Source organism: Schistocerca nitens, chromosome 12 (genome assembly GCF_023898315.1).
Source record: "Schistocerca nitens isolate TAMUIC-IGC-003100 chromosome 12, iqSchNite1.1, whole genome shotgun sequence".
In the NCBI taxonomy this organism is placed as follows: domain Eukaryota; kingdom Metazoa; phylum Arthropoda; class Insecta; order Orthoptera; family Acrididae; genus Schistocerca; species Schistocerca nitens.
In genome coordinates, this window is record NC_064625.1 from 143613529 (window position 1) to 143632457 (window position 18929).

General features: G+C 42.8%; 2 protein-coding genes across 3 annotated transcripts in view; one reads left to right on the top strand and one right to left on the bottom strand.

The window, feature by feature from the left end:
• Positions 1 to 2547: 2547 nt before the first annotated feature.
• Positions 2548 to 4582, bottom strand: LOC126215085 (uncharacterized). Of its 2 annotated transcripts, none has more exons than XR_007542082.1 (3): positions 4331 to 4582; positions 3991 to 4166; positions 2548 to 3074 (listed from the first exon to the last, which is right to left on the bottom strand). XR_007542082.1 is itself a non-coding variant. In XM_049941733.1 (3 exons), the coding sequence occupies exons 2-3, from the start codon at positions 4164 to 4166 to the stop codon at positions 2682 to 2684; spliced, it is 540 nt and encodes a 179-aa protein (XP_049797690.1). In that variant the 5' UTR covers positions 4331 to 4582; the 3' UTR covers positions 2548 to 2681. The 2 variants fall into 2 exon arrangements, 1 of the variants encoding a protein (XP_049797690.1); XM_049941733.1 differs by having other exon boundaries at positions 2548 to 3045.
• Positions 4583 to 4767: 185 nt separating this feature from the next.
• LOC126215287 (uncharacterized) overlaps positions 4768 to 18929 on the top strand; it is a 109743-nt gene continuing 95581 nt past the window's right edge. Inside the window, exon 1 of the mRNA XM_049941975.1 lies at positions 4768 to 4955. Within this exon, the coding sequence (XP_049797932.1) occupies positions 4893 to 4955 (63 nt within the window). The 5' untranslated portion in view covers positions 4768 to 4892. The remainder of the gene's footprint in view (positions 4956 to 18929) is intronic.

Sequence of the window (18929 nt, forward strand, 5' to 3'; positions counted from 1 at the left end):
GAAGCACCAGGGAGATACTTTCGTATCTCTATGGTGAGGGTATGGGCATCAAGGAACTTACGGTCTGGGATTGACAGGACAAAGGTGTGAAGGTGGGGGCTGGGGTATGGGTGGCTGTAGGACGGGTGGTGTCCATGGAGACGACGGGGGGGGGGGGGAGTTGGTTACTTTTTGTGGAAAGTGGTGGGAGCAGAGTCGGCAATGATGCGCTTTTAGGTTTTTTTGGAGACTGTAGGCTGGGAGGAGGGAAGAGGGAAAGGGAGGAGAGGGAGGTGGCGGGTGACAGATCCCATTGGCGTGGTGGAGGTGCCGGGAGAAGCAGCTGGTTCAGTGGGGGCTATGGTGGCCCAGCGTGCCATGATGCGTGCGAGGGGGACAGATGATGAAGTGATTTGGGGGGGGGGGGTGAGAGAGGGGAAGTCAACCACCTGAGGGGTGGCAGAAGCGGAGGCGTACATGAGGCCGGGGGCAGGAGTGGGAGCTACTGTGGGTGTGGAGGCTGGGGGAAGGGTGTAGATATGGGGATACACAGCAGTGGAGGAAACGGGGGAATGGGTGTTGGGAGGGTGGGGAGGCAAGGTGTAAGGAGGGAGGCCAGGGGCAGCACTCCAAGAAGTGACAGTGGACGAGGGGGAGGGGGAAGTGTAGATGACAGTGGAGGTGGGAAGGCTCATGATGGACGGATGGCTACAGATGGACAACAGGCAGCGGCAAGCACCAGGCAACGGCCAACAGGCAATCAGGCAGGCGGATGGATGGCAGGACGACAACAGCGGTGGCAGCAATGGCAGACAGATAGCAATAGCAGGCAGGTAGGCCATCGAACAGACAGACAAACGGACAGATGGATGGACGGACAGCAACAGCAACAGGCGCTTTGACAGTGTAGATTTCACACTGAGCGTAGCCCAGGCTCTGAAATCTGACGTCTTTGATGGAGGGGATCCAACCCTCGTGATGCAGTTTCTTTATGCATTTAAAAGTCTTTTAAGACTGAGGGATACATCATTGGTTTGAAAATATTGCACACAGACACACACACTACTGCAGAAAATTAAACATAGGTTGCTGTTCTTGTAGTTCTAGAAGCTGCAGAAGTGTACCTGCTGACCATTGTTTTCACTTTTTCAGAAATGAATTAAAAAAACACTGAAATTGAATGGCGTACAGCAGCATTTACACCACAATAACTGTGACGGGATGCTCATGTTTCGAAATACTGCCACCAACAATCAGAGAAGAGTGGGAGCAAATTGCAGAGGATTTCGAGAAGAAGTGGAACTGTTATAACACTATGGGAACATTGAATGGAAAGCATATTTGTATTAATTGTCCACAAGCTAGTGGATCTCACTTTTTCAATTACATACCCTTCAACAGTATCATGGAGCAATGTTCTATGATACGTTCGCTGCTTTCTTTTTACTTTCGGTATAGTTTTGTGTTTTACTGGAGGGAGATAAAAAGAATGCGCCTCAGTCAAGAGTATTAAAAACTTACTACTTAAATGCCAAAGCATTCGCAAACAAAAAATGACAGAGTTTGAATCACTCCTTAAAAGCAGTAAAAGTCACATAATACTATGGTCCCTTTGAAATAACTTGATGTTCTACATCTTTCATTTTCCGCTAAGGCCGGTATTACACTATCAAATTTCTTTGTCAAAGATGTGATCCAATATTCCGTCAAATATATTTGACAAAGATCTTTGATGTAGCACTAGAAGGGGTATTACACTGTCATCATATTTTTCGTCAAAGTTCAAGATGGCTGAAAACTACAAATTGTTATTAACCACAGCAGTTGCTTGTACCACAATTGCACTGTGTGCACATAAGGTACAGAAGTGGGGGAAAATAAGGAAACATACTCGGGTGAAGCCAGGGTTTCACAACGAGACGATAAAAGCATTCAGCTAAACTTGTTACGTGAGCTGAAAGTGGACGAAGTAAAGTCGTACATCAATTACTTACGAATGGATGAGCATACATTTCAGTATGTGCTCAGTAGAGTGATTCCTCATATCTTAAAACCGAACGAGGTGGCGCAGTGGTTAGCACACTGGACTCGCATTCGGGAGGACGACGGTTCAATCCCGTCTCCGGCCATCCTGATTTAGGTTTTCCGTGATTTCCCTAAATCGTTTCAGGCAAATGCCGGGATGGTTCCTTTGAAAGGGCACGGCCGATTTCCTTCCCAATCCTTCCCTAACCCGAACTTGCGCTCCGTCTCTAATGACCTCGTTGTCGACGGGACGTTAAACACTAACCACCACCACCACCTCATATCTTAAAGCACAATACTCACTTAAGAACTGCTATACCTGCAGAAGACAGGCTCACTGTAAAACTCCGATTCCTTGCTACAGGAGAAAGTTACTCTAGCTTACAGTACAGCGCCTGAATTCCATAGTGCACATTAAGTAAAATAATACCTGAAACGTGTGAAGTAATTTATAAAGCACTAAAGGACCAATGTCTGAAGATAAATAAATGTTCAATACACTTTATGTTCATTAAGAACAATTTTTATTTTATTAACACAGCATGTACCAATTGGTGTCTGAAACTACAAAATTAATAGAGATGTATGAAGCTGATTAGGCGTTTTACAACGTGAGGCATCCTGAGTACAAAAATAGATTAAGAAGACTGGAGAGATACAAAAAAATTATATATAATTTATAATATGGTATCGTCCTCTTCTACACCAGCTTGCTGCAAGGCAACATGGATATATCCAGAGGCGGATGATTGTGCTTGTTGCGTTGTCACATGCAGCAAATCCCACCTGTCCATCAAATACTGCTGCAAACCATGTATTGTGCCCGTTATAAATTCCTTACCACTCACATTATTCATCTTATGCAGTTCAGCTGTGATTTGGGTGGCAAGGGCACTGTAACGGTCTTCTTGGACAGGCCGGGGCAGAGTCCTGGCCATACCAGCCACAGCCTTCAATGTCCTGGTGTCCTCCACAATGACATCTGTTATGCCTTTCCTTCTTTTTCTGGGAGGTCGCTCTTGATGCTGGGGCTGTGGCTCACTGCATGCAACAGAAGGTTCTTGTAGAGCCTGCATTTCATGCCATAAAATAAGAGATGAAAGCCATTAGTTACATACTTCCTTCCACATACAAAAACCTTTTTACAGGTACCAACAATCAGAGAAGAGTGGGAGCAAATTGCAGAGGATTTCGAGAAGAAGTGGAACTGTTATAACACTATGGGAACATTGAACGGAAAGCATATTCGTATTAATTGTCCACAAGCTAGTGGATCTCACTTTTTCAATTACATATCCTTCAACAGTATCATTTTATTTGCCATGGTAGATGCTTCCTACAAATTTTTGTATGTTGATGTAGGGACTAATGGGCGTGTTGGTGATGTTGGAGTGTTTTCAAAAACCAAACTATGGGAGTGTCACATTGACGGATCTATTCTCAACATTCCTGAAGGCAGGAAGCTTGGGAACACAAACATTACAACTCCAATTGTTGTACTGGCAGATGATGCTTTTCCCCTGAGTTACAACATTATGAAGCCACACCCCTTAAAAGGAATCACAAAGGAAGAAAAGGTTTTCAATTACAGACTGTCATGAAGAACAAGATTAGTGGAGCGCAGCTTTGGCTTCTTGCAAGTCATTTCAGGATATTTCTTACTACCATTAATCTGCCTCCAGAAAAAGTTACCACAATTACACTGGCTACCTGCACATTGCACAACTTGTTAACTGAGAGAAGAAAACACTTGTACACTCGTCAGGAAACAGTGTCTGCCGTAGTAGGAGACTGCACTTATCTTGAGACACAAAGCGCTGAGGACCTACAGTGAACGGAGCCAATAGCTTGCAAAGCTGCTTCTGGACGTCCTGTACACGGGAGAGCAGTTAGACAATACTTTAAGACATTTTAAAATGGCTCTGGGAAAGTGCCCTGGCGAGATAATCACATTTAGTTATGTAAAATGTAAACAAATGTACATACCTCAAACATTTATTCGAATGTTGGTGTACTATGTTCACTTCCACTTTCTGTGCTCTCGATATTACAGACACTATCGTCCGCCCTGTGGCCTGGTCGAGGAACTGTAGCATGTGGAACCAGTACACTTGTGGAGTGTACGCCACCTGTGCACTGGCTCCACTTTTGATTTTCTGCATCTGCAATAATAGTAATGAAAATAATGTAGCCTAAACCACTTGTAGGTTAAGTAAACATTATCGTATGCTTTTTTTGCTGCAGTGAACAAATTAACGCTTATCATTTGTATGTCATGTAAACTTTACTTGCATTACTAAAAAGGAAGAAATATGCCGATAAGTACTTTTGCTTTCTCGTAAGAGTAACTTGTGCAGAGGCCATTAATTTTCTTTTTAATGTCGTCAGCCGTGCACCCAGGCCGTATGTGACGGCTAATAATATTTTTGTAGCTCACCAATCTTCATAATCTATTTTTAAATTCAGGGTGCCTCACATTGTAAAGCGCCGCATCAGCTTCATACATCTCTATTAATTTTGTAGTAGACGCCACAAACAAATTGTATTTTCCGGCCATGTTTTAAAACATACAACAGATGACAGAACGCTGCAGCGATGCTAGCGCTCCACGTTGTAACATATCACATTGCAGTGAACAGAAGACAAGCGACTTCTTAGATCAAATCTACAGCCAGGCCGTAGATTTGATCAAATATTTGACAAAGTTTCCTATTATACCATCAAATTTCTTTGACAAAGATATTGGACAGTGTAATACCGGTCTAAGGCTAAGGTCACAGTGGCTACGATATCGTTCGGATTCCGCCGACGGGCAGTCTTTTAACTACGGCGCGCTCGCACTGGAGCCGATCTTAGCTCCCAAACGTACAGTCTTCGGACGACAATTGATGAAATTATTCGGTCAAATCGACCGACGTTCTCGCACGCGAAATATAGAGCGCGAGAAACTGGTAAGTTCAGTCCAAGGAAGAGAGGTTGTGGCAACATGAGAATGACAATACCATTATCGAAATATAGTTAGGAATCTGTGGACTGAAATCGGGGGTTAATAGGAAATCTAAAATAGACAAAATGTTTACTGGAAGCTATAAGCATAGATTATAACCGCTAATCCGCTGAGTTCGAGTTAACTTGAGTTCGTCAATATCTATTTGTTGTTTAATGGTGAAACCGACGATGATAAGTTGTTTTTTTGTTTTGTATTTACCGATTGGATTAGTATTGCGACTATTGTGGCATTATTTGCAAATAAAAATATCTTAAATGTTGTTGGACTTCTGCATGTCCTTCGTTGGTTCAGTTAACAATTTGAAAGCTTTGGAAAAGTCGTTGAAGTCGGATCTGTAGCGAAAATGTTAGAATTTTAAGCTACTTGTTGTTTTTGTGTCGCCACGAGTGTGTTGAGACCACAGAATAAATTTTTCTCCAGTCCATATTTATTAGGGGTGTACCGTATTCCTAACGTTAAGTTCGTGTTTTCCTTTAAGACGCGGAGGAAAAGTGTGGTAGAAGACGTCAGCGGGAGTGACGTGACTCACAAGAGCAACGTGGTGCAATGGGGGAAACCAGAAGAATAGGCCTATAAGGAAATGCACCTCAGCAATCGGTTGATTGCTTCGTAGTTTAGCAGCAGCAATGAGGCGGACGTGATAGAATGTGAGGTACTAGAATTTCTACATGTGCGTATGTAACAATTTTCGTCTATCACTATTGTTTATTTTTTATTTCTGACATTGTTTTACCTAAGACTATTACCAAATCTTCGAGTGCAGTTATGGAAGAGACAAGATAGTTCAGGTGGCAAATCAGTTCTTTATCTTATGAATCAGAATTTCGACTGAAAAGGAAACCATAATCCGAGTGTTACTGCCAGAAACTTACGGCAGAATGGCATTAGAAGTGATTTGTTTACTGTTTCGTCCTGGACGTTTTATCCAAAAACTTTGTATTAATGAATATAACTGGTGATGGATATTTACCGTTGCCAAAGGTTTGCGTTTCGTAACATTATAACTGAGGGTCAACAGAAGCGTCCGATCCCACGCGTCGGCTTTGGCCCGTGACGTAAGGGTGTTGTGGTGTGTGACGTCATGACGGCGCGGAGTTTGGTTTGTCAGTGTGGCGTGTTTGTAAATGTCGTCGTGTTATGGTTTGTTGGGCCCTCTGGTAGTATGTTCCGGGCTTTCGTTTGTGTGGTGTAATGGGCTCAGTTTGCTCTTAGTCAGAATTGTTAGTGTCGGCCGTGTTTGTTGTGGAATTCGTTTCAGTGAGTTAACGATTTTGTGGTTTTGTGTGAAGGTTAATTTAGTGTTGTTCGCTGTACGTCGTGTGGTAATTTTAATAAAATTAATCGGTTATTGTTTTTGTTCAAGAATGGATATGACGGATAAAATTAACAGTGCGCGTCTGAGCGATGTGATGGGGAACACTCCTTTGGAACTGGTCAAGTTTTTGCAGCTTTTAGATTTAATTGCCGAGGTTACGAAATGCTCTATTTGTGGCGAAGAAATGAAGTTTGCAAAAGTGCTGGCGTCTCGGACCAGGGACGGTTATATTTGGCGCTGTCGAAAAGACGACATTTGGCATTCCTTACGGCGCGGTTGCTGGTTCGAAAAGTCTAGGTTGTGCATGCACGAGATTGTACTGGTGACTTATTATTTTTGTTATAGATCTCCACACAGTTTTTGCGCGCATGAGACTGGCGTGAGTGAGAGGAGTGTGCTTGCCGTGAAGTGTGTTCAGAGTTCATTAAGTACAGGGGTAAGCTGGGCGGGGGGGGGGGGGGGGGCGCGCATGGGGTTGTTGCGGAGGTGGACGAGTCGCAGTTTGGGAAAAGGAAGTATGGGAGGAGTAAGTCTGTGGTTGGTCTCTGGGTGTGGGGGGGGGGGGGGCGGAGGTGTTCTCAGGATTGTGGAAGGTAGGTCTAAGACAGAATTAGTTAATTGAGGAGTACATATTACTGGGGTCCACAGTAGTTTGTAGTTTCAGATGCATAGCTTAGAGTTCAAAAATTATGAGAAGGGGGCTTGCACAAATACAATAGAGGGGATGTGGGGGGCTATTAAGTAAGTTCTTGGGAGGGGGAAGACGCGCTCTTCCAACCTTCAGTCTCATTATATGAGTGCTGTTGGCGGAAGAGTGTCCCTGAGGGCTATTGTGTTTTTCGGCTTTTTAAGGGCTGTTAGTAAAATATTTAGGCCGAAAATGGTTGGTTAGGGTGGGTGGGTGGGTGGGTGCGGCTCAGGATGGCTGGGTAGTTTTTTCGTGTTAGTGTTTGTGAGGAGAGGGGGGGGGGGGAGGGGAGTGTTGGTTTGTGTTTTAGTTGTGAGGGATCTATTTTGTTGAAGTTTTTGTTTTATTGAAATGTGTGGCTGTGAATGTTGGTATTGGTATCGGGAGATGTTTTTGAGCTACATAGGTCAAGGGAAGTGTTCGATCCCAATTTATGGGATCGGGAGATGCTGTTGAACCATATAGCTCAAGGGAAGTGTCCGATTCCAGATGATATTATGTTTAGTGCTATTTGGGGAGTTTTGTGATGTCGGTTTTTTTCGTTGTTTTGTGTGGTTTTTTTATGGGGGTGGGTGTCTAAATTTGTTTATATTTAGTTTGTCCCCACCCAATAACCCTGTTTCCCGCACTTGCCCCATTAGTGTCATTAGGCTTATTATGGAAAGTGTGTGTGTTTGTTTTTCGATGTATTTTCTACCTCATAATGTATATGCGCCATATTGGAATCATAGTTTATGGTCGTTTCCGTCATATTTGTGACATCATGGGTCAAAGCAGACGGGCGGGATCGGACGCTTCCATATTTCTCAGGAGTTTGAATGGTCACTACCAAGCATGCTACTGAGACTGTTGGCGTGTCAAGAAAATGCGGCGAAGAGGCTTGAATTGTAGACTTTTAACTAGTGTACACAGTGAAATGCTTGTATTGTTCTTGCACGACATTCTTTTTGGCTGACCCGTACCTACTTTTTTAAAATTATGCTCAGTAAATTTTCCAAATATGTGCTTAGAAAGTAGCTTCTGAAAATCACTTAGCGTCTATTTCACACCTGTTATTAGATTGCACTGAAAGGGAACTGCTCCAAAACCAGTATATCAAGAGTTTCACTGTGAATGAAGTGTTCAGTAGAGGACAAACCAGACGCTGTGAAAGCTAAGACTTCTTAAATATTTCTTGCGCAAGTCCATATGAAGACATTCTAATTTAACTTTATAGTACAGGTGTACATATTCCATTGATAATTTGAATGATTTCTTTAATCAACATTGTGTGGAATGTGTCAGTGCTCACTATATGTAGCTTATATATGATTAGGTCTAACAGCAATAAACATTTTATTAACCCTGTTCATGTAATATACATAACAGCCTAGTTTGATTGTAGACTACCACCTACCAGTTCTTTAAAGAAAATTCGTTTGTGGGATCGAAAGAGTTGTCCAAAAGAAATCATTTTGTATTAGATTCAAAACTTAATTATTTGAGCTCAGTAACAAGCTAAAGTTTCCATTAATGTATACACCATAAAAATATGGAGCATCTTCTAGAAGCTATTTCATTTGTGAGTATTGCTCTATTAGTTGTATGTAACTGAATGTTGTGGTTTTTTCTCCAGTTTAGTTTTACAGTGAAGGTTGTTTTCAGCATAAGGGGGATCATACGTGTGCTGCTGTGTGCTGTTTTTGTGTCGTATGAATTGTACAATTCCCTTTGTGTTTCCCCCAACCCTTCTGTCATGTGGGGCTGAAGTCCTAACTTTTAAGGTGCAGTGATCACTAGGAACACCACCTCTGCCACATCAACTGATCATAATAGTTTTGATCTTAGGTACATTTTCAAGCGTACAGTGTTGTACAATATGACAGACAGACGAAATATTTTTCGTTCAATTTTATAGGGCAATTATCAATTAAGTGTTACATGCGGTGCTCAATTTTACTGGTAGAGTGCATGTTTACTGAAAATGTTGTCAGCACTTTCATGTTGTGATTTGGTGAAAGTTCAGGCGGAATGTTGGTGACAGTCATTTACCTGTGATGGTTTCCAAAATTACCACTGGTGAAAGTGTAAAATATTTGTACCTAATACTGGACATTCAATAATTCTCAACATTCTGCCTGAACAATATTCCTTAGCTAAATAGATGGACAGAAACTACTAACACGTGGCAACTATGATTTCACAAAAAAAAAATCCCAAGGATCTTGGTTTGCTCTCAGCAAGGAATCTTGTACTCTGAAAGCCAGCAAAGTTTCAAACAAATTTAACCCTTTCAGACCAGACTTTTTTCTGGAGGAAGGAAAATTTTTATTTATGTGGTAATGCTCTTAGATGACTTTTTAAAGAATTTATATGCAAGTTTTATACAAAATTCTGTGCCTGTTTTCAAAACATATTTCGTAACAATATTCGATTATACAGAGTACTATATCGAACCAACCACAACCGTGTATACTGTTGTTCATCATTTGCTACACTGTCTTGCTGATATTTTCACAGTGAAGCCCAACAGTTGGCAGCACTTGCACATGATGGAAAGATTGAACACTCACAAATGTATGCTTCAGGTTAACATTGGTAAAAAATACTTCTACTGCAGCCAGGACACAGTAAAATTTAATGTACACAATTGTAGCCAGAGGGTCTGAAAGGATTAAAAACTTAAAAACAAAAGGGTGTTGTCAACCTGCCTCAAGGCTCAAAGATCCTTTTGGGATGTATGTTCTGGTATTGTGAATATCTTCTTAATTAAGTAGATGTTTTACATTAAAGCCCATGCCACTGGTATCATACACAAGAAACTGGCTGCTAAAAATGCATTGTATTTCAGGGCTTAAGGTGGAATGATCATCTTGGATGAACACTCGAATTTAACATTTCTTGTGAAGTGTGAATATTGCCATCAAAACTGTGTGTATTTAGCAGTGGGACGGCAGGGTTTTCTCCCCTTCTTTCTGTAGGCTTAGAGGCACAAATTAGTTCACAAAACAAACTTTGTGCAAGGGTCTGATGCAAATTGCCATATCTTGCAAAGTAACAGAGCCAGACAAATGAGTAGTCAGCATACTGGAGCAACTACACAGTATTGTTAGTTTTGGCTGATGTTATGCAGAAGAAAGTATTCAACTCTTCTGAGTGAACTCATTTATAGAAAACTGAAGGGGGATCCAAAGGCAAAGAAAATCAAATCAACACAAGCACTGCTAAAGCAAACTAAAATGAACTTCAACATTGTCAGAAGACCCATCCCACAAGTTCCATAGACACCAAGGATATGTGGTGTACAGAAGGTCCGCAAAGAAGCTTTGCCTTTATTGCCCATTGTGAATATTGTTAATTCGCCAGTCTACAGTCTAGCAAAAGACTGACTCCAAAGCTTTGACATTTGGTGAGCCTCACAGATTTGTACGTTAAGGACTCCACCCTATAGCAGCGCTTCTAGTAGAAAAGTGTTTCTTGGCTAGGGACCTATTGGTCAGTTTTGATATGAAGTCTTCACTCAAGAGTCGATCAGGGTCAGACAATGCAGGGTCTTAGAGCAATGCACGACACCCGATGTCTGCAAGCTCGTGCGCGACTGTTTAACAACTGTCTATTTCAGGTGGAAAGGCGAATTATATGAACAGGTCGATAGTGTAGCCACGGGTTCCCCTCTCACCTGTTGCGCCAGACATCTTGGGAACATTTGAAGAAATAGCACTCCAGTCCACACCATTATACCCAGAACGCAGGTTCCAATACGTTGATGACACCTTCAGTATCAGCCACACCTCAGTCGGCACAATAGTAGGATCCGATTCAATTTGGAGATAGAGAAGAATGGGGTGCTACCTTTTCTTGACGTGAAAGTTACCAAAAGCCTTACGGTAAACTTAGTTATAGAATACATAGAAAGCCCACCACCAGGGATAGGTACCTACTGATCTCCTCACACCATCATCCTACGCAGATGAAATACGTTTTGCACACTTTAACCAAGAGAACCCACAGGATCACTGACGAACATCAGAAGGTTGAACTACAAAACTTCAGGTCAATTTTGAGAGCCAATGGGACAGAGGTGACAGATAAAGCTATGGTGGGAAAGGATGAAGGCAAAAGGGAAGTCCAGAAGGAAGCGTGAAACATCACACTTACGTTCAAGGCATCACTGAATATGTGCTCAAAATTCTTCGCCGAGCAGGTATCGAGCCGATTTTTTTGAAGCAGCAACAGAATAAAGCACTAGGGAAGGCAGCTCATGTGAAACAACACACAGGTTCATGGGAGACCACAGCGGCCACAGGTTCGCAGAGCACTGGCACGCCTCAGCCAGCACCAGGCAGCAAGTAAACAGCATTACATCACAACTGCTGCCCATTCCCCATCTGCCTGTTTCCACCAGTGTCAAGTAATAAAGCAAACACCAATCAAGAATGTCATTTCCACCAGTGAAAAGAACTAATGAAAACACCAATAAAGGACATCTAATACCCTCTATCCTCAACAGCCAGTAAGAGTTTGACAACAGCCTCTTCTGCCAGTATGTAAGAACCAAACTTTTTCTCATTCAGCAGGGTAAAAAACCACACCTGAGGAAGGCTGTTTCCAATAGTGGCCAAAATGTCAGAGGTTCTACACAATGACCATGTGGTCACAGACCAAGAAAAATTTTATTGACTATGTTAAAATTGTTATTGACAAACACTTCCTGGATTGGAGTATCAGGAACACGTAGGAACTACAAGAATTATATGTGTGGTGTAACAGTTTACATAGCTAGAATGTTGGAGGAACACCTATGTGATTGGTGGGCAGAGAAAGGAGACCCAGAGTCCAATGGAAGGACAGTGGATCGGCCTGTGTGGCAGAGGGACACACAGAAAAGAACATGTCTGAAAAGTATTAATCTTGCTCAAATTTAAAGCACCTGTAGCCATTTTTTGTGTTTGCAAGTAAAAAAAAACTCCACTCACTGCAGATCACAATGTTTTCTAATAGTTAGCCTATCTGTGTTTCCTCTCTGTGTGCACCACATTACCTCTTGACAACAGTTACTAAATTTGTTGTGTTATTGAAATTTGTAATACAGCATAACAGTGAAGTGGCAAAATGTGTGGAAAAAATGGTGTAAATTTAGATTTTTCGAATGATGCTCGGTGACCAAAAAGTGACACATTAATATCTTGGTGCATAAGTTTGTAGCATTTTTCCGCAAGTCTAAACACAATAGATACGCGTGACAGAGACTGCAGCCGTGAGTAATATATTCTCCTACACTATTTACAACAGTCTGCCAACTCGGGGGTAACATTCCGATCCCACAAGTATAGAAATCACGTGGTATTGAGGTGAAGAACTCGTCGAGCCGTGTTCAGGGTGCATTTTCATCTGGAAACAAATTCCTTGAAGTCTGTTTGATAGTGTGTGGAAAAGGTGATAACCGGATGGTGTAAGATCAGGTTTTTTGTCAGTCTAGCAGAATGTGGGTGGGCATTACTGTGGAGCAGCATCACTTCACGCAGTCTGCCAGACATCTCAGTTAATGATAGGAAATGTCAGTAGTGATGGCTATACCTTGGAGAAGTAGTTAGTAGTACACCACACTCTCTCTTCCACCCGATGTGTAACATTATCTTTTGTGGATGCAAGCAGGTCTCTGTATGGGGAGATGTTCCTTAGTTTGGGCTCCGGTATTTTTCCTCGTGTTAGCACAAAGACACCATTTCTCATCACCAATGATGATGCAATATAGGAATGGTCGGTTGTTGTTGTTGTTGTGGTCTTCACTCCTGAGACTGGTTTCATGCAGCTCTCCATGCTACTCTATCCTGTGCAAGCTTCATCTCCCAGTACTTACTGCTACCTACATCCTTCTGAATCTGCTTGGTGTAATCATCTCTTGGTCTCCCTCTACGATTTTTACCCTCCACGCTGCCCTCCAATGCTAAATTTGTGATCCCTTGATGCCTCAGAATGCGTCCAACCAACCGGTCCCTTCTTCTTGTCAAGTTGTGCCACAAACTCCTCTTCTCCCCTATTCTGTTCAATACCTCCTCATTAGTTATGTGATCTACCCATCCAATCTTCAGCATTCTTCTGTAGCACCACATTTTGAAAGCTTCTATTCTCTTCTTGTCCAAACTATTTATCATCCATGTTTCACTTCCATACATGGCTACACTCCATACAAAGACTTTCAGAAACGACTTCCTGTCTCTTAAATCTATTCTCTATGTTAACAAATTCCTCTTCTTCAGAAACGCATTCCTTGCCATTGCCAGCTCACATTTTATATCCTCTACTTCGACCATCATCAGTTATTTTGCTCCCCAAATAGCAAAACTCCTTTACTACTTTAAGTGTCTCATTTCCTAATCTAATTCCCTCAGTATCGCCCGACTTAATTCGACTACATTCCATTATCATCGTTTTGCTTTTGTTGATGATCATCTTATATCCTCCTTTCAAGACACTGTCCATTCCGTTCAGCTGCTTTTCCAGGTCCTTTGCTGTCTCTGACAGAATTACAATGTCATCGGCAAACCTCAAAGTTTTTATTTCTTCTCCATGGATCTTAATACCTACTCCGATTTTTTTTTTTTTTTTTTTTTTTTTTTTGTTTCTTTTACTGCTTGCTCAATATACAGATTGAATAGCATCGGGGAGAGGCTACAACCCTGTCTCACTCCCTTCCCAACCACTGCTTCCCTTTCATGTCCCTCGACTCTTATACCTGCCATCTGTTTTCTGTACAAATTGTAAATAGCCTTTCGCTCCCTGTATTTTACCCCTGCCACCTTTAGAATTTGAAAGAGAGTATTCCAATCGACATTGTCAAAAGCTTTCTCTAAGTCCACAAATGCTAGAAACATAGGTTTGCCTTTCCTTAAATCTAAGATAAGGCATAAGATCAGTATTGCCTCACGTGTTCCAACATTTCTACGGAATCCAAACTGATCTTCGGGCTTCTACCAGTTTTTCCAATCGTCTGTAAAGAATTCGCGTTAGTATTTTTCAGTTGTGACTTAAACTGATAGTTCGGTAATTTTCACATCTGTCAATGCCTGCTTTCTTTGGGATTGGAATTATTATATTCTTCTTGAAGTCTGAGGGTATTTCGCCTGTCTCATACATCTTGCTCACCAGATGGTAGAGTTTTGTCATGACTGGCTCTCCCAAGGCCATCAGTAGTTCTAATGAAATGTTGTCTACTCCCGGAACCTTGTTTCGACTCAGGTCTTTCAGTGCTCGGTCAAACTCTTCACACAGTATCATATCTCCCATTTCATCAACATCCTCTTCCATTTCCATAATATTGTTCTCAAGTACATCACCCTTGTATAGACCCTCTATATACTCCTTCCACCTTTCTGCTTTCCCTTCTTTGGTTAGAGCTGGGTTTCCATCTGAGCTCTTGATATTCATACAAGTGATTCTCTTTTCTCCAAAGGTCTCTTTAATTTTCCTGTAGGCAGTATCTATCTTACCCCTAGTGAGATAAGCCTCTACATCCTTACATTTGTCCTCTAGCCATCCCTGCTTAGCCATTTTGCGCTTCCTGTCGATATCATTTTTGAGACGTTTGTATTCCTTTTTGCCTGCTCCATTTACTGCATTTTTAAATTTTCTTCTTTCATCAATTAAATTCAATATTTCTTCTGTTACCCAAGGATTTTTACTAGCCCTCGTCTTTTTACCTACTTGATCCTCTGCTGCCTTCACTATTTCATCTCTCAAAGCTACCCATTCTTCTTCTACTGTATTTCATTCCCCCATTCCTTGTCAGTCGTTCCCTAATGCTCTCCCTGAAACTCAGTACAACCTCTGGTTTAGTCAGTTTATCCAGGTCCCATCTCCTTAAATTCCCACCGTTTTGCAGTTTCTTCAGTTTTAATCTACAGTTCATAACCAACAGATTGTGGTCAGAGTCCACATCTGCCCCTGGAAATGTCGTACAATTTTAAACTTGGTTCCTAAATCTCTGTCTTACCATTATATAATCTACTGATACCTTCTAGTATATCCAGTGTTCTTCCATGTATACAACCTTCTTTCATGATTCTTGAACCAAGTGTTAGCTATGATTAATTTCTACTCTGTGCAATATTCTACCAGACGGCTTTCCTCTTTCATTTCTTACCCCCAATCCATATTCACGTACTATGTTTCCTTTTCTCCCTTTTCTTACTATTGAATTCCAGTCACTCATGACTATTAAATTTTCGTCTCCCTTCACTACATGAATAATTTCTTTTATCTCATCATACATCCCATCAATTTGTTCATCATCTGCAGAGCTAGTTGGCATATAAACTTGTACTTCTGTAGTAGGCATGGGCTTTGTGTCTATCTTGGCCACAATAATGCGTTCACTATGCTGTTTGTAGTAGCTTACGCACACTCCTATTTTTTTATGCGTTACTAAACCTACTCCTGCATTACCCCCATTTGATTTTGTATTTATAACCCTGTGTTCACCTGGGCAAAAGTCCTGTTCCTCCTGCCACCGAACTTAACTAATTCCCACTATATCTAACTTTAACCTATCCATTTCCCTTTCTAAAGTTTCTAAGCTACCTACCCGATTAAGGGATCTGACATTCCACACTCCGATCCGTAGAACGCCAGTTTTGTTTCTCCTGATAACAACATCCTCCTGAGTAGTCCCCGCCCGGAGATCCAAATGGGGGACTATTTTACCTCCGGAATATTTTACCCAAGAGGACGCCATCATCATGTAACCATACAGTAAAGCTGCATGCCCTCGGGAAAAATTACGGCTGTTGTTTTCCCTTGTTCAGCCGTTCGCAGTACCAGCACAGCAAGGCCGTTTTGGTTAGTGTTACAAGGCCAGATCAGTCAATCATCCAGACTGTTGCCCCTGCAACTACTGAAAAGGCTGCTGCCCCTCTTCAGGAACCACATGTTTGTCTGGCCTCTCAACAGATACCCCTCCGTTGAGGTTGCACCTACGGTACAGCCATCTGTATCGCTGAGGCGCACGAGCCTCCCCACCAACTGCAAGGTCCATGGTTCATGGGGGGTATGGTTGGTATTTGGTATTATTCACAAGCCAATTAATGATGATGAACAAGCAGAGACACATATGACTACCCGCTGATTTTTGTGATTTTTGGCATAAAGCATGCAGTACTCATACACCTTACTTTTTGAAGCTTCCACATTGTTGGGAATGGCACACAATGGTGGAATGATGGGGATGTTATGAAAAGGATAGATTGCTGCTCACCATATAGTGGAGATGTTGAGTCACAATAAAAGGACTACTAAACACGTAAACTTTCGGCCAGAAGGCCTTCTTCTTACATTCTCTCTCTCTCTCTCTCTCTCTCTCTCTCTCTCTCTCTCTCTCTCTCTCTCTCTCTCTCTCTCTCTCCTCTAACTGTTGAGGTCAGACTGTGAGCAACTGTGCATGACAGGAGCAGGAGCAGCAATCTGGTGGTGGGGGTAAGGAGGCGGCTGGGGTGGGGAGGGGGTGGGAGAGGGAGAGCAGAATTCGGGCAGGGGGGGGGCATAAAGACTTTGTGTACACTTGTGGAATAAAAGGGAAGGGTATAGGTGGGTAAAGGACAATGACTAATGGAGGTTGAGGCCAGGAGGGTTACAAGAACGTAGGATATATTTTATGGAGAGTTCCCAGCTGTGCAATTCAGGAAAGCGATGTTGGTAGGAAGGATTCTGTTTCTCGGCCACAGTTTGTCAGTGGACATTCGTGTGGGTAGACAGCTTGCTGGTTGTCATGTCCACATAGAATGAAACCCAGTGGTTGCAGGTTAGCTTCTTGATCACATGTCTGGTTTGACAGGTAGCCCTGCCTTTTATGGGAAGGGAGATGCTTGTGATCAGACTAGAGTAGTTGGTGGTGCGGTGGGGGGGGGGGGGGGGGGTATGGAACAGGTCTTGCACCTAGGTCTATTACAGTGGTGTGAGCCATGAGGCAAGCGGTTGGGAGCAGGGGATGGATAGGGGCGGATGAGGATATTATGTGGAATGCGAATGTGGAGAGGCATACATCGGCGAGACCGGTAGGCTAATAGCAACACGCATTCGGGAACACGAGCACTATATTTGTCTAGGGCAACAACACAACAAATCCGCAGTGGCAGAACATCAGCAAGACTGCGGAAAAGATATAAAATTCAGCGAAGCCTGTGTGTTGGCCAAGCAGCCAATTATGACGAAACGCAAAATCAGAGGGGCCATCGAAATTCTTAAACGACCTTATAACATGAACAGGGAGGATGGACTCAGGCTTGCCCCATCTTGGCTGCCAGCAATCAGAGCCCAACAGACCGCACTGTCAACACGAGGCACAAGCACTACCGGTGAGTAACTGCTGATGCGCGGCAGACATCCAGAGTTGGTAAACGGCAGCCAACTTCTCATTCGACGGTGACCACCAATCGTGACACACAACACAAGAGCCAATAGACAACAGCGGTCACGTTCTCCCTCCACCGCAGTAACCTATTAAAATAAAGTTCCCTCTCCTTCTCCCTTAAGTGACCAATGTAACTAACTACCTTTTTAATGATATGGTTATAATAGAGGGAAACATTCCACGTAGGAAAAATATATCTAAAAACAAAGATGATGTGACTTACCAAATGAAAGTGCTGGCAGGTCGACAGACACACAAACACAAACATACACACAAAATTCAAGCTTTCGCAACAAACTGTTGCCTCATCAGGAAAGAGGGAAGGAGAGGGAAAGACGAAAGGATGTGGGTTTTAAGGGAGAGGGTAAACTTCATAACCTCTTAGTTCATCCCTATGAAATCACCAAACCACCTTCCCTACCCTCTGGCTCCTATCCTTGTAACCGCCCCCGGTGTAAAACCTGTCCCATGCACCCTCCCACCACCACCTACTCCAGTCCTGTAACCCGGAAGTTGTACACGATCAAAGGCGGAGCCACGTGTGAAAGCACCCACGTGATCTACCAACTGACCTGCCTACACTGTGATGCATTCTATGTGGGAATGACCAGCAACAAACTGTCCATTCGCATGAATGGACACAGGCAGACAGTGTTGGTTGGTAATGAGGATCACCCTGTGGCTAAACATGCCGTGGTACGCGGCCAGCACATCTTGGCACAGTGTTAAACCGTCCGGGTTATCTGGATACTTCCCACCAACACCAACCTATCCGAACTCCGGAGATGGGAACTTGCTCTTCAATATATCCTCTCTTCCCGTTACCCACCAGGTCTCAATCTCCGCTAATTTCAAGTTGTCGCCACTCATACCTCACCTGTCATTCAACAACATCTTTGCCTCTGCACTTCTGCCTCGACTGACATCTCTGCCCAAACTCTTTGTCTTTAAATATGTCTGCTTGTGTCTGTATATGTGTGGATGGATATGTGTGTGTGTGCGCGAGTGTATACCTGTCCTTTTTTCCCCCTAAGGTAAGTCTTTCCGCTCCCGGGATTGGAATGACTCCTTACCCTCTCCCTTAAAACCCACATCCTTTCGTCTTTCCCTCTCCTTCCCTCTTTCCTGATGAGGCAACAGTTTGTTGCGAAAGCTTGAATTTTGTGTGTATGTTTGTGTTTGTTTGTGTGTCTGTTGACCTGCCAGCACTTTCATTTGGTAAGTCACATCATCTTTGTTTTTAGATATAACTACCTTTTTAAAATTATGACATAATGGCATGCGCAGTGAACAGTAACAATAAAATATAAAGGACACTGCATAGCTAGAATGCACCAAGAGACCCAGAAGAAGGCCGCTGCAACTGTGGTTGAAATGTTGGTTTTTCTGCTGCAGCAGCAGCAGCAGTAGTTTTTTACATTATGACACGGTACAATACCCAGAAAAGTTCTATGTTGATATTGTGTGGGTTCTGCAGGTGGAATACCACTGTGGGAAGTGCGGGGAGGATAGTCGATAGGACATTCTT

Coding starts and splice junctions, on each gene's coding strand:
- LOC126215085 (XM_049941733.1), bottom strand. CDS start 4,166: ATGCAGAAAATCAAAAGTGGAGCCAGTGCACAGGTGGCGTACACTCCA. Junction 3,046..3,990: donor CATTCGAATAAATGTTTGAG/GTATGTACATTT, acceptor TGTTGCATGCAG/TGAGCCACAGCCCCAGCATC.